This window comes from Hippopotamus amphibius, chromosome 8 (assembly GCF_030028045.1).
Source record: "Hippopotamus amphibius kiboko isolate mHipAmp2 chromosome 8, mHipAmp2.hap2, whole genome shotgun sequence".
NCBI lineage: Eukaryota > Metazoa > Chordata > Mammalia > Artiodactyla > Hippopotamidae > Hippopotamus > Hippopotamus amphibius.
In genome coordinates, this window is record NC_080193.1 from 72,102,889 (window position 1) to 72,117,757 (window position 14,869).

General features: G+C 49.6%; 1 protein-coding gene across 1 annotated transcript in view; it reads right to left on the reverse strand.

The window, feature by feature from the left end:
• Positions 1-14,869, reverse strand: part of MLPH (melanophilin) — a 43,863-nt gene that overhangs the window by 28,585 nt on the left and 409 nt on the right. Inside the window, exon 2 of the mRNA XM_057746909.1 lies at positions 9,234-9,367. Coding sequence (XP_057602892.1) covers positions 9,234-9,343 — 110 coding nt within the window. The 5' untranslated portion in view covers positions 9,344-9,367. The remainder of the gene's footprint in view (positions 1-9,233; positions 9,368-14,869) is intronic.

The following is a 14,869-nucleotide window of genomic DNA, read 5'->3' on the forward strand; positions in this document are numbered from 1 at the left end:
GATAGGGAGGAGGGGAGGGAGGCTCAAGGGGGGGGGGTATGGGGATGTATGTGTCAATACAGCCGATTCACTTTGTTGTACAGCGGAAACTGCACAACAGTGTAAAACAATTATACTTCAATAAAGATCTGAGGGAAAAAAAGAAAAAAGAAACTACCAGTTGTAGGGTGTTCATGTTTTATCAAAACATAATGTCCATAATGGTCTGAAAAGGCTACTAAAACACTCCTCCTTTTTCCTACTACATATCTGTATGAGGCTAGATTTTATTCCAACACCTCAGCCAAAACAACACATTACAACATATTGAATACAGAAGAAATATCGGAATTCAGCCATTTCCAATGATCCCAGACATTAAAGGGATTTTCAAAACACACAGAACAATGCCATTTTCCTCACTCATGTTTTTGTTTTGGAAAAAAAAGTTATTTTGCATAAAAATTTCATTATGTTGTAAGGGGTGTATTGTTGTTTTAAATAAATGATTGACAGGGCTTCCCTGGTGGCGCAGTGGTTAAGAATCCGCCTGCCAATGCAGGGGACATGCATTCGATCCCTGGTACATGAAGGTCCCAATGCCACAGAGCAACTAAGTCCATGCACCACAACTACTGAGCCTGTGCTCTAGAGCCCTCGAGCCACAATTGCTGAGCCCTTGTGCTGCAACTACTGCGGCCCACGTGCCTAGAGCCCATGCTCTGCAACAAGAGAAGCCACCTCAATGAGAAGCCCGTGCACCACAATGAAGAGTAGCCCCTGCTCACCTCAACAAGAGAAAGCCCACGTGCAGCAATGAAGACCCAACGCAGCCAAATAAACAAATAAAATAAATACTTATAAATAAATAAACGACTATTTTAAAATGCCCAGTTTTGATTTTTGATGGGATAAATATTGACATAGCTCAGATAAACAAAAGTTCTTTGGGGTTCCCAATACTTTAAGAATCTCAAGGGTCCCTCAGGCCAAAATGTTTGAGAACTACTTATCTGGAAGCCACACATTTAGTCTCCTAAAATGCAAAGAAAAGGGCTGAGGAGATAGAAATGAGGAGAGAAGGGGACGGCCAAGGTGGAGAAGGGCAAACAAGCACCCGAGATAATACGGGTAATACGGGAGATATTGCGGGTTCAGTTCTAGACAACCACAATAAAATGAATATTGCGATAAAGTCAGTCACAGGAATTTCCTGGTTTCCCAGTACAAATAAAAGTTATGTTTACACTATACTGAAGTCTATTAAGTGTGCAATAGCATTATGTTTGAAAAAACAATGCACACACCTTAATTAAAATATTTTATTGTTAAAAATTGCTAACCATCTTCTGGGTCATATTCTTTTTGCTGGTGGAGGTCCTGCCTCTGTGTTGACGGCTGCTGACTGGTCAGGGTGGGCTGCTGAAGGCTTAGGCGGCTGCAGCAATTTCTCAAAGTAAGACAACAATGAAGTCTGCTGCATGGATTGAACTCTCCTTTCACAAACGATTTCTCTGTCACCTGCGATGCTATTTGATAGCAATTTACCCACAGTAGAACTTCTTTCAAAATTGAAGTCAATTCTCTCAAATCCTGTTGAAACCACTGTCTTTGCTCAGCCATAAGAAGCAGCTCCTCATCTGTTCAAGTTGTATCCTGAGATTGCAGCAACTCAGTTCCATCATCAGGTCCCAGCTCTAATTCTAGGTTTCTTGCTGTTTACACCATATCTGCAGTTACTTCCTCCACTGGAGTCTTGAACCCTCGAAGTCACCCGTGAGAGTTAGAATTAACTTCTTACAAACTCCTGTTCATGTTGATACTTTGACCTCTTCCCACGAATCCTGGATGATGTTCTTCATGGCACCTAGAATGGTAAATCCTTTCCAAGAGGCTTGCAATTTACTTTTCCCAGATTCATCAGAGGAATCACTGTCTATGGCAACTATAGCCTCATGAAAGGTATTTCTTAAAGAATAAGACTTGAAAGTTGAAATTACTCCTTAATCCATGGGCTGCAGAATGGATGTGTGTGAGCAGGCATGGAAACAACATTAATCTCATTGTTCATCTCCATCAGAGCTCTTGGGTGACCAGGTGCATTGTCAATGAGCAGTACTATTTTGAAAAGAATCTTTTTTGAGCAGTAGGTCTCATCAGTGCACTTAAAATATTCAGTAAATCGTAATGTAAACAGATGCACTGTCATCCAGACTTTGTTGTTCCATTTATAGAGCACAGGCTGAGTAAATTTAGCACAGTTCTTCCGGGCCCTGGGATTTTCGCAATGGTAAATGAGCACTGGTTTCAACTTCAAGTCAACTGCTGCATTAGCCCCTAACAAGAGAGTCAGCCTGACCTTTGAAGCTTTTAAGCCCAGTACTGACTTCTCCTCTCAAGCTATGAAAGTCCTAGCTGGCACCCAAAATCAAGGTATTGGTGGGACTGTGGTCCTTCCTGGAGGCTCTGGGGGAAGCTTTGTTCCCTTGCTTCTTCCAGCTTCTAGAGGGCACCTGTATTCACTGGCTCGTGGCCCCCTCTTTCATCTTCAGAGCCAGCAATGGTGGGTTGAGTCCTTCTCACAGTGAACTGATCTTATGCTGTCCTGCCTCCTGCTTCCTTCCACCTATCAGGCCCCCTGTGATCACACTGGCCCACCCGGATAAGCCAGGACATTTCCTTGTGTCCAGGCCCTGATTAGCAGCCTTAATTGCATCTGCAATCTTTATTCCCCTTTGCCCTGTAGCCCAACATACTCACGGATTTGGGGGATTAGGACCTTGGGGTATCTTTGGGGGCTCTTTATTCTACCAGGGTGCTGAGGGGAAAGTGTGTGAGCAGAGCTCTTACTCCCAGCCAAGAGATTCCCAAATATAAAATCCCCACCACATGCCATTCGTAAGAAAACAACCTGAAGATGTGCTCCAGAGGACTGAAAACTGAATCTCAAGTACCCTTAAGAATGAGTGAGAAAGAATCAATGAGTCACAGAATTGAGAGACAAAAGTATCAAAAGTATGTCAACCAAACAAAACGTAACTGTCAGAATTGCTGAAAGATGACAAACATAATGTGATAAGAATTGAAGAGCAATTACACGATCTAAGGTCCTGGTTATATGAGTAAGTATCAGGAATCATAATGAGGGAAATAGGAATTTGCTAAAGTTCTTTGAGGTCTTCTGAAGAGAATGAGCAAATGATGATAACAAGGATAAAGAGGAAATACCCGGTGATGTGTGAATGACAGGCCACTGAGAGGAAGCCTTGCAGGAATCTCGTAAGTAATCTCAGAACAAAGTTAATCTCCAGGCTGCTCTGGCAGCTGACTTCCTGTTTCAGCCCTGGAGTTGCCTGTCTGTGGTGCCAAGGGGCCCAGCAAAGGGTGACTTCAAATTTCTTATTAGTATTTATTTATTTTTAAAGCAAGTCATGGTCTGCAAGCCATGTCTCACGCCAGGAGATCTTTCATGGGTAATTGCCAGCATTCAGGTCAGTTTGCAAAGATTACAAATCCACATCACCACCTGTTTGCCTTTCTGGGAAGGTGTGCAGCCCTGATATTTGACTTGTGGGCTGTGCCCTTGAAAACAGGGTGTTCTATTTGGGTAAACGTGGGTCCTCACCCAGCGACATGAGTCACCCATGCATTCCCATTTATCCCTTTCCCATGCAAACAAGGGGATTTTGTGTTTTTCCAATTTGGAAAACTTCTTTATCTCTCTGATTTTAAGACACTCTGTATAGCTCAAAGACATGAATCATTGCTATTTCTGTTAAAACTGTTTCTTCTGATGTTTTAAAAATTAAACATTTCTTTAAAAAATTCAGATGTACATATTTAGTCAATACTTATCAGTATTTTGTGATTTCTACCTGTGTTGTCCTATGTAGGCTTTTCCACCCCAACATTATGTACATATTTACCTGTATTCTCTTCCAGTAATTTTCATGGTTTCATGGTTTACATTTTTAATATGTGAATTATAGATCTAACTGAGGTCAAACTCCACCCCCCTGCCCTGCCCTCATGGTCAACTATTCCAACACTTAGCTTTAACTAATCCTTCCCTTTCTTACAGATATGAAATGTTGCCATTGTACTAGATATTGTTACACACACTTGGTTGCAGTTTAGGACTTTCATGTTGTTTCACTCATTTCTTCACCTGTGAAAGGGGGAGCTGCCAGGACCGACCAGTGGAACACAAGGCAGAGGTAAGGATGTGCAGCCCTTGGATTATCTTTTCAAATAAAGCGAGCAAGACACGCCAGCACTTAGCAGCATGTTAGGGACAAAGGAAGGGCTTTCTGTGTTTTTTCTGTTTGTTTGTTCTTGCTTTTGTTTTTTCGTTTCAATATGGCGATTGATCCTATTGACATTCCAAGTAGGAGCCAGAGGATAGAGAGGAAGTAACCAAGGCAGCTCCATGCTCCGGGAGCTGAGTGCAGAGAGGAAAGGACCAGAGCACAGGCGAGGGCCAGGAGAGGATACACAGGGTGCGCATAAACACGTGTATGAATGGGGGGAGGCTTGGGGGAGGTTACGCCTGGTAGCCTTGAGCTTTCCATGAGGAATCGGGTGAGCTCGCTGCAAGAGTGGCTGGTGAGGCCCAGGATCTGGAGGGGAGTGAAGGCTTGAGGAATCACCTACAATTTTAGTGCATCTTTGGGCTTTGAATTCTCCGGAGTGTAGCACTGTGTTCTGATGGGAAGCCAGGAATAACATCACACCCTGTACAGTAAACACCCCACTCCGGAGTTCCTGGTCGTGAACATGTCAACTGCAGGGAGAGATATATGTGCCTGGGGCTAAATCAAAGGCCAGATGCCATCCCTGCTCCCCTTCCTTCTCCTCGAATTCCCAAAATCGCCTGCGAGAAAAGCCATTTGGAAGCTCCACTAGGCACCTGCCACTCAGGAGCGAGACCCCCAGAAACATCCTCCCGGTCAGTTCAGAGGGAAGCTGTCCACGTTCTCTGCCTGTAGCCCTGGTCCTGGAACAAATGTGTTTTATTCGAAATGTCCCGTTAGGAGGCTCATGGGGAAGATGCACCAAGATGCTCCAGTCTTTGCCCTTCACCACCGGGACAGCCTCTGTCTTCCCCACGGGGCTGCAAGAATCCTCTGCACATAGGAGGAGGTCAGGCCTGGCCAAGGGGTCAGGGGCTTTCATGTCATGGAGATGGTCTACTGGGCATGTGGACATTAGTGTCAGGGATCTGGGCCAGCTCACTGGTCACACACTTTGACAGAAGAAGCTGAAGAGGTGCTGGTCCTACCATGAGGGAGAAGGTGCCGAACATTCGCCCAGGCCCTGCCCCAGCATCCTTTACAGGGTGATGCTCCCACCTGGGGAGAAAAACTGAGCAGCAATCCATCTAACACACATTTCTGCTAACTTTGTAAAATACTAAAGGAAACATATTTTTTTTTGTTTGATTGTTTCCTAATTGGTATATTTGGTGAATTGGCTGTTTAGCAAATCATCTCCTGGTAAATGTGCTTCTGGGGAACTGACCTTGAGCCACACACTGATGTGTGACTTTGAGCACGCACACATCAGTGTCCACCTGATGTGTATTCAGGACCAGAAAGTTCTTTCCAAGTAATGAATGTGTTTGTTTCTTGGCTTCACGGTTTTTTTCCCTATTAACTTTGTCTATCAACGGCCTCAGTAGGTGTTTTGAGGCGGGCCATCCATTTGGCATCTCTTTTGGAGTGTGTCAAAGACATCAAAAACTCATCTGATTGCTGTACATCTGAAACTAATACAATATTGTAAATCAACTAGATTTCAATTGAAATTAAAAAAAATTAGAAAACTCATCTGAACAACCTCTGAGCTGCTCAGTTTGTTATGGTCACCCACTCAGTGGTCACCTGATGGCCAGTTTCTCCATTCAGCCCATTGTCGGGGGGTTCACAGATTCAAGAATCAGGAACTGGGAGCGTATATGAGGATCCCAAGGAGTTGTGGAGAAACCCAGACGTGCGAGGGAGAACAGGATATTGCGGCCGCAGGAATTGGACGATTAACATTGAAGCTGGTGAAAGGCACAGATTAACGTTGAGGGGAGATTGGGAAGAAGGAGGTTTATTATTTTTAAACTGTCTTCAGTTTCATAATAGACTGCTGGTATTTTAGCCAACATGCTCTGCAGAACCAATCTCAGTGTCCAGAACCCAAACGTCTTTATTCTGAACTGATTTCGACCTCACCCTTCCTAAATCTCAGCACCTGCCTGAGCAGAACTTGAACCTGTGTTTTGGCCTCAGGGTGCCTCAGAACCATGTGCCTGGGCCCTGCTCCCGGGGTCACAGGGACACTGGTGGAAAGGCTTATCACGGGCAGATGTGGCTTCGCCTCTTGTTGCGTAGGATAACCAATAACACAGTGAGAGAGGGACAAGAATATCAAAAAATAAAAAGCACAAACACCCTTCACTAAGCCCCCGCTGTTTGCATGACTCTTCCCAAGTGTATTACTAGGGCCCGGTGTGCACACACAGGAAGAACCAATCACGGGAAGGCTACTGGGGCTGCAGCATCCTTGCCGTGACTCTGACATGGATTCTTGTAACCACCACCTCTCCGCACGCGTGCACTTCCAGGGACCATGTCCCGTGCTTTTGTATTTAACAAGCTCACCACCTAATCGCACACGGCCGGCCAGGAAGACCGGGCAGAGTGTCCGATCCTGCGTAGAAGGCCTCTGGGACTTCTGAACAAGGATGTCACCCTGACCATAAGCGACTGGCCGGGGGCCTGGCCTGACCCACAGGCCCCCCAGGAGAGGGGGCGTCACCCTCCAGATCCTTAGGAGGCTTCCTTTCTCAGCAGTAATTTGAGGTTACCTGGGGGTGTCTCCCCTCTGCAACGTGAAATGACTACAAGATCATGGAAAATACAGAGGATGGGTGTTAGGAGGGCGTCCCCTGTAGGCAAGAAAGATAGGAATTTCTGCAAAACCACCTGGGCTCAGCCTGGATGGAGGGAGGGGCTGACCCCCTCAAGGGTCTCCCTGGAGAGCTGGTTCTCCTCCCCCGACTGATTTGCATGTTTCTATATATGTATGGAATCGGAACGTTTAAGATGCCCTTGAAAACAAAAGTGACAACAGCTGGGCTGCCTGGAGGGGCTGTGATCCCCAGAGAGGAAAGGCCAGGCGGGCTCTGTCGCTGAGAGCCCGCGGCCCTGGGGCCTGGTCGCAGCCTCCAGGTCACGGCTGAGGCCGAGGGAGGGGACGAGGGGCAGGGAGGGTGGCAGCCCCCCGATCAGCACGTGGACGACGACCAAGGCCGGCTCTGGGCCCCAGGCCTGGGGTCTCGGGCGGCTGAGTCAGGGCCCCAGACACCAGTGGGGTGAAAGTGGTTTCTGTAATGAAAACCCGGGGGGGACCTTCAGCCCAAGGCAGAGCGGAGGGTGGGGGGCCACACAGAGAGGCATCAGGAAGCCTGGCCGCGCTGATCCGGACCCCCCCCCCCCCCCATCACGGGAGGCGCTGGGCTCCACCGAACCTGCTTACCTCGGCGGTTTGCTGCTTTGTGTGGGCTCTGCTCCGAGTCGCGTCGTGACCCAGAGGCAGCCCCCACCCCCCCCGCCCCGTCCCGAGCTGCTCCTTCTGTCTCCTCTGGGACCCATCTTTCTCTGTCTGTCCTCCCTCTGCAGTGGTCTCTTCCAGGCCCATGGCTTTAAATACGGGGGACAGCTGAGTACCGTGTCCTGGTTCTTAGAACCTGGGACTATGTCACCTTACAGGGCAAGAGTGACTCTGCGGGTGTGATTCGGTTAAGGGTCGTGAGATGGGGAGGTGATCGGATCATCTGGGTGGGCCCAGCGGGATCATGAGACCCTTCTAAGGGTAAAAGGAGGGCAGGGGAGTCAGAGAGAGGAGACGTGGCGACAGAAGCAGAGGTCACAGAGAGACTGGAAGATGTCAGGCTGACGGCCTCGAAGAGGAAGGACAAAGGGCAGGAGCCAAGGAACTCGGGTGCCTCAAGACGCTGGAAAAAGCAAGGGAGCCTCCAAAAGGAAGGCAGCCCCGCCCACACCATGACTTCGGAACTCCAGAACCCGGGGAGAGCTGTGTGCTTTAAGCCACAAGGTTTGGAGTGGTTACAGCAGCCTCAGCATCTGTAGGTGGACACGCCCTCAATCCGGTCTCTGCTGGGCTCCAGCGCCAGGGCCTCCCTGCCCACTTCATTACCCAGTGTCAACAGGTCTGCCCCATGTCCTGGTTTCCTCCACACCTGCTCCACCCTCGCCATCCCCAGGTGAGGTGGTGACACATCCATCCCCCCAGTTACTCAGGCCATGACTCTGGAGTCACCCTTGACCTTGACACCTCCCATACTCCAGACCCCACGCCCAACCAGTGGGAAAACTTGCTGGTTCCTCTTTTAGAGCTCATCGGACCGCTTCTCAGTAGCCCACTGCCTGCAGAGCAGAAGCCGGGTCTTGTTACTCCCCTGCCCGAAGGCCTGCAGCCACGCAGAGAAAGGCCAAGTCCAGCCTGGGTCCTCAGCCCCACGATGGCCTGCTCCCCACCACGGCTCTGACCTCCCCTCTGTGCTCTGCCACCAGCAGCCTTTCAGGCATTCCCTGGGCTACTTCCCTCCCCCTCGTTGAGTCTTTACACAATGTCTCCTTTGAAGTAAGCCCCCCAACCCACGGAAGTCATGGAGACAACAAGGGGACCCAGGGGACAGCTAAGCCTTGGAGGTTTGGTGGAGGAATAGGCAAGGGAGAGGAAGAGTAAGTACCACCAGGTGGGTTTTAGCTCAGCTCACAGGGAGAGACGTGCAAAATGGCGCTGGGGCCTCCACAGTGAGGATGGGGTGCCCCCAACACTGCTGGGAAGAGGCGGAAGTCACTCTTTGTCCTAAAGGCCCTGGATCCCAGCTTCAGGGTGTTTCAGGTCAGCATCAAGACTGTCTCTACTCATCACCTTTAGCTCTTTTATTCATGCAATGCCATGGCCTAAGCATCAGGAGAGACTGTCACCCTGGGGCTGGATCAAACTGAAATAAAACTACTTCAGGGAACACCTGACTATCAGGAGGAAAGTCAGATTTCCTTGTTTTAATTAAGAGGAAACTGCGGCCAGGAAGCAGAGTGTTTCCCAGCGCCCCACTTCTGTCCAGTGTCCTGCACCCGAGCTTCTGCCGTCTGTCCACCCAGGGGGCCCCAAGGTGACGGCCCCTCCAGAGGATGCCAGGGCCGTGCCGCAGAGGCCCAGCCACATACACTTACTCTAGTCTTTCCTCTTCTTTCCTTCGAAGGTCAAAGTCCCGTTGAACCACTTCCCAGACGTGCTTGGCCTCTTCATCCGTGAGCTTGGAAAGATCCAGCTTTTTCCCCATCTCTGCTTCTCATCAGGGTCACACCTGGAATAACACGGGACCACCGTGGTCAGCCCAGGAAGCCTGCACATCGATGCCGGTTGATTCACAAAGAAGAGGCAACACAGAAAGCGCCGATTTCCCAGCAGTTGGAACCTGGGTTAGATGGTTTTAAAACAAATGCTTGTCTGGAAATGTGTACAGTCTAAATAAATGAACCCATGTGTAGAATCCCCACACCCCAGGAGTCAGACTTCAGATGACGTTATGCCCTTTTCACAGACACTGAAGATCCCAATCAATGTCAAGAGGAAAAGGAAGGAAAATCCAAATGTCAAAAACCAGGAGGAGAGCTTTACCACCTTGCCTGCTACGCAAAGTGTGCTCCGTAGGCTAGCAGCATCTCCCGGAGCCTGTGAGACATGCAGACTGCCAGGCCGTGCCCCAGCCCTCCTGATTCAGAATCTGCATCCTAACAAGATCCTCTGATCACTCCTCTACCTGTCTCTCCCTCCCCCATCACGCCCACCCCTTGTGCATGTCTTCCTACCTCTTAATGGCTGGTGGTATCACTATCGCGCTGACTCGACTCCTCCCTGGCACATGGGGGTGCTTTTCTGCGCTCCCGCCTCTTTGGTCTGCGGCAGGCCACGCAGGGCCCCCTTGGCCAGAGGCTGCGGCTGCTACACCCAATCCAGCTCTGCTCTGGGAGAAGATTTTATTTGGGTGACAGGTTCCGGGTGGGCAACTGATAGTTTGAGAACCTCTGTGTGACTTCAGCGAGTTTTCATTGAGGACCGAAATCCACTTTTCATGGATATGAGAGAAGGGATCCAATCTGTCTGCTGTCACTGGGAAGCCTTAATACCAACTGGAAGACCCAATTTTGCTTCTGAATTCTGGGGCGCATCTCCCTTTCACCGACGCTGACCACCTGAAAGTGTTCTCTGCACAAATGTGAACAAAACTTGCTCTGTTAGAAAACTACTTTGCTGTACAAGAGGTTAATTATGGAAAGTGACATTTTCTGAGTGACACTCAGATACCAGTTAAAATGAAAATGTCTACAGAGATCCCATGACTGTTTCCTGCCTTGTGCCTTAAGATCGATGAAAAATATCTTAAATTTTTTGCACTGACCCCTCAATGTTTCCGTCCTTAAGCCCCGTGCTGACTGTGAATGATGTGTTAACAGGATGCCCTGATGTACGAGAATCAAACTAGTTTCATTATAGTTGAATTTAGATTTTCAATGTGAAAACATTAAACCAAAACTAACTCTTGATGCTCTCCTAGAGCACACAGCTTCTGTTTTTTGTTTTTTTTTTTAGAAGAATTAGAACAAAAAGTCATTCGATGGATGACTGGGGTTTATTCATTTTTTTTTTTACCACTTATGATAGAAAAAAATTCTATCATAAGAAGCACATTCACTGAAATTCTATTTCCAGAGCAGATGAAGGCCGTGACTGTCAGCTGAGTAGCTATCATTCTCTCTCCTCTATGAAAGGAAAAGTCACAATTCCAGGCCTTATTTCAAGAAACTTAGATTGTGAAGTATAAGGGAGAAAAGCAAGACAAAAGGAAACGTGTATATTTTTCTTGTCATGCAAGCTTAACCGTCTTAAAGCATGTCAGTGACTGATAAGGAATGGATGGGAAGGTCACCAGGAGTTAGAACCGCTGCCAGGAGGCTTCATACCCAGAGGACCTTGCGCCACCCCCACCCCCCATCCCCCGGCCTCCCTCAAGGCTGTTTCTTCTGTTTGATGCTTCTTTCTAATAAGGATGGTACTTGGTTTCCCAGCTCAGATAGCAAAGGCGACCGAAGCCTGGGGACGGGCACCTACTTGACCAGGGAGGGTCTGGGCACCTCTGGAGAGGGGTGGGGAGGGGAAGAGGCTCAGGCTGGCTGCCCGCTGCCTGGAGTGAGGCAGTGCAGAAACCTGCTGAGATGTGAACAGGGGAGGCCAGCGTGCAAAGGGAGGCAGACAGGCCCCCACGCTCAAAGGGGACCACGGCATCATGGCGTAGCACCATCTTAGAGGTTCCAGTGATGACTCTGAGTTGTTGAGGAAAGTGATCCTTGTTCATGATGCTCTGTTTAATGGCCAGGAATGATGTAATACAGATTTTGAAAAACAAGCATCCCACATGGCTAAACCAAGAGCAGACTGTTGGTACTTCTTGAATTAGGCATTATCTGAAAAATTTTACTCTGGTGCCTATTTTTAGCTCCAGCCCAATTTCTGGGTGAGCAGGAGGTGCAGGGAGAGGAGGGGAGGGAGGGTGATTCCAAATTTCGGACTCTCCCCGCAGGTAGGACACTGTGCTGTGCAGCAGGGAGGCGATGCTTCTGAGGGAAGCGTGTTCCGAGGACAGCCAGGGGTTGAGAGCCTGTGGTCCACGACAAGGGTCTTTATCTATTGTGACCAAATCTTCCCATTTAGTTAATTAATAATGTGCAGAAGCTTAAAGCTTTTAATTATTTTTATTAATTTTTTTTCAGTTATTGGTGGTGGTGGTGATGGTGGGTGGGGGGGGTGGTTTAAAGCTTTTTTTTTTTTTTAACACATATTTCACGTAAAAGTATTAATGAAATAGTTTGCTTTCTTTTCATAGTGTTTAAAAATAGGGTTCTCTCTCTTTTTTATTTTTAATTTTGGCTGTGTTGGGTCTTCACTGCTGCACGAGGGCTTTCTCTAGTGGCAGCAAGTGGGCTCAGTAGCTGTGGTGCAGGGGCTTAGTTGCTCCACGGCACGTGGGATCTTCCTGGACCAGGGACCAAACCCGTGTCCCCTGCATTGGCAGGCAGATTTTTAACCACTGCGCCCCCAGGGAAGCCCCCCTAAATAGGGTTCTCTTAAATAATGCCAGGTGTAAAGCTTTTTAAAAACTATCTTTAGAAAATAATCTTAAATCTAAGGGAGAATATGTTTGATTTTAGCATTCAAAATGCATAAACCAAAAGTCTGGCAACTGGGGAGTGTATTACTAGCACCCCTTCTGGCTTGCGTCGGGCTGGTACACTCACGGGGGCACTTGGGTCACCTCTCCGCCAGGTATGGCCGTGCTGGGGGAGCCACGTGGATTCATGGAGGGGGCAGCCTTTCAGCCACAGCCATCTCTCCCATCACTGCCCACTTCGCGTGCTTGTCAAGACCCTGAACTCCACCGGGTACCCCTCCAACCACCACAGTCAAGGGGGAACATGGGAGCAGAGGACATGCTGGACCCATGGAGGGTGTGAGGTTCTGACCTGCCCTGGCCTGGCGGAACCTCCCAGGCGTGCATGCTGGGGAGGGCAGACCCCACCAGGCTCTATCTGCTCCTGGTTCCACTTCGGTGTCGATAACGCCTCGTCATGAGCTTCCTGAGCAAAACACTTTCAATTTGCGCCTCAGATTTAATCACATTTTTAATCTTTGAGATTGTTAACTCTCCCTAATCATTTAAAAGTTATAATGGAAGAAAGAGAGCGTGATACGGAGGTTAACGAGTTGGAAAGAGACAGTGGAACTGGTTTTACAAAGTGGATATTCTGAACCCGGACCACTGCACTTCAATGGTGAGTCATCTTTATCTGTTAAAGATTTGAGTTCATATTTTGGTCACATTAAAAGGGAGATCTGGGCAGGGGTTCCTCCTACAGAAAACTTGGGCCGGAGGCCCCTGAGCCTGGGAACAATGGCAGTTACAATGGTAGTCACTGCCTGAGCAGATAAACTTTCAGCAAGTCCAAGTTCCTCTTAAGTGCCCAACTAACAATGGCAGGAATGCTCTCTGACTCAGAATCAGGTGGGCGGCTCTTGCTGATAAAGGTGGGGCACATTCCCGAGGGAAGGCCCAGGTGCCAGCTATGGGGCCTCCACGATAACCCTTTGTGGCTGCTTCCCAAACGCTGCCCTCAGAGCTGGCCTATGTGGTCACTTCTGCGGGCAGGGTCTGCTGCCCATCGATAGCACCCAAACCCTCAACCTTCGTCAGCTGCAACATGAGCACATTTCCGCCCAGAAGCCACATCCCCCCCCCCCACCCCAGGTGCTCTGAAACCACTCCCAGCAGCAACGCCCCTCGGCAGGCGCCCTGTAGCTTGCCTCCTGCCTGCTTGCCTGCTGGCTCTCTCCGCCTTCCCAGCTCCCTGGGAAGCTGCTGGAAACCTTGTTTCTACGTGGACATAGCGCTGCACTTGCAGCTCAAGCCTGGGCTCTAGTCTCCAGAGCAAGGACGGGGCCCAAGGTGATGCTGCAGGAAGAGGACGGGGCTGAGCGTCAGGAGCTGGGCGCCCATCCCAGTTCAAGCGCCAACCAGCCCCGCGACCTAGGACAAAGGCCCCCTCCTCTCGGGGTCTCCGTTTTTCCATCTGTACCATGACCTCTCTGGCCCTCTCCAGCCCTGGGTGATGCCAGGATGTCACGATTAAAGGGAGAGGTAATAGGGTGGGTAGAGGGGAGGGGGCTCTTCCCCCAGAGGTTGCTTCTGAAAAGAACAAGACAGTCAGCCCCCGAAGGCTGACCCAATGGCGTGAGCTGGGGCACGCGTGAGCAGTCACCATGCTGTCATCCGAGGGCACCAAAGTCACCCTTCCGAGTGGCCTACAGGGCTCTGGAACCTCTTCACCATCATCCACGCCTCCCACTCAGCTGGCTTTAATTTTTCAGTCACTAATGCCTTAATCGATAAGACCCACTGACTCCTCCTCTGTGTGCCTGGAATTGTCTTCAGTGAATCCTGTGGGGCACCTACCACTGTGCCCAGATTTTGGATGTGGAGGCGCACAGGGACCTGGGATAGGTGCTTGGATCTAAGGCGTGAGGCCCTGGAAATTCAGGGACGGGGCTCTTGCCCAGGAAAGCTGTGTGTAAGGTCAGTGAAGTGGCCAACAGTCCAGTGAGGGCTGGACGTCAGATGACAGAGGTGAGCGAGCTGAGCCCAGGTGCCAACATCACTGCTTTGCTGCCGTGGTCTGCAAGCCCTGGCCCTCTCCCTGGGCCTCATGGACCTGGGCAGTGCTGCCTTTGCACCTGGTAGGTTGCTGGGGGCCTCACCTCCCCTCTTCATCATTCCAACCTCTCAGAAAAACATATGTAACTAAGATTTAAAAAAAGCACACATAAAAATGTAAAGGCCCCAACCCAACAGAAAACAAAATGGGGTTTTCAACATTTGGTTAAGGTGAGTAGGACACAGGTGTCTGAGCCTGAGAAACCGAGCGGATTTGTAAGGAGGTCTGGCTCAGGCAGGGACCTGGGGCCAGTGCCCACTATGTGACTCCCTTCACCTACGGACCCTTTCCCCATCCCTATAACAAGGTGGTGGGCCAGTCTGGTGGTCCGTCTGCATACAAAACATAATTCCAATAAAACCGGGCCTTTCAGAGGCCCCGAAGTCCAGGACGCCTCCTCCCATGCCACGACACCACCCAGGCTCTTTCCAGTGAGACTGGCATCTCCGGGCAGAAGAAGTCTCTGCCCAAACAGCCTCGGGCCCCTGGGCGACCTGCCAGAGTGAGTCTCCTCCGGGCGGGCAGCCTCAGCCCCATCTGCA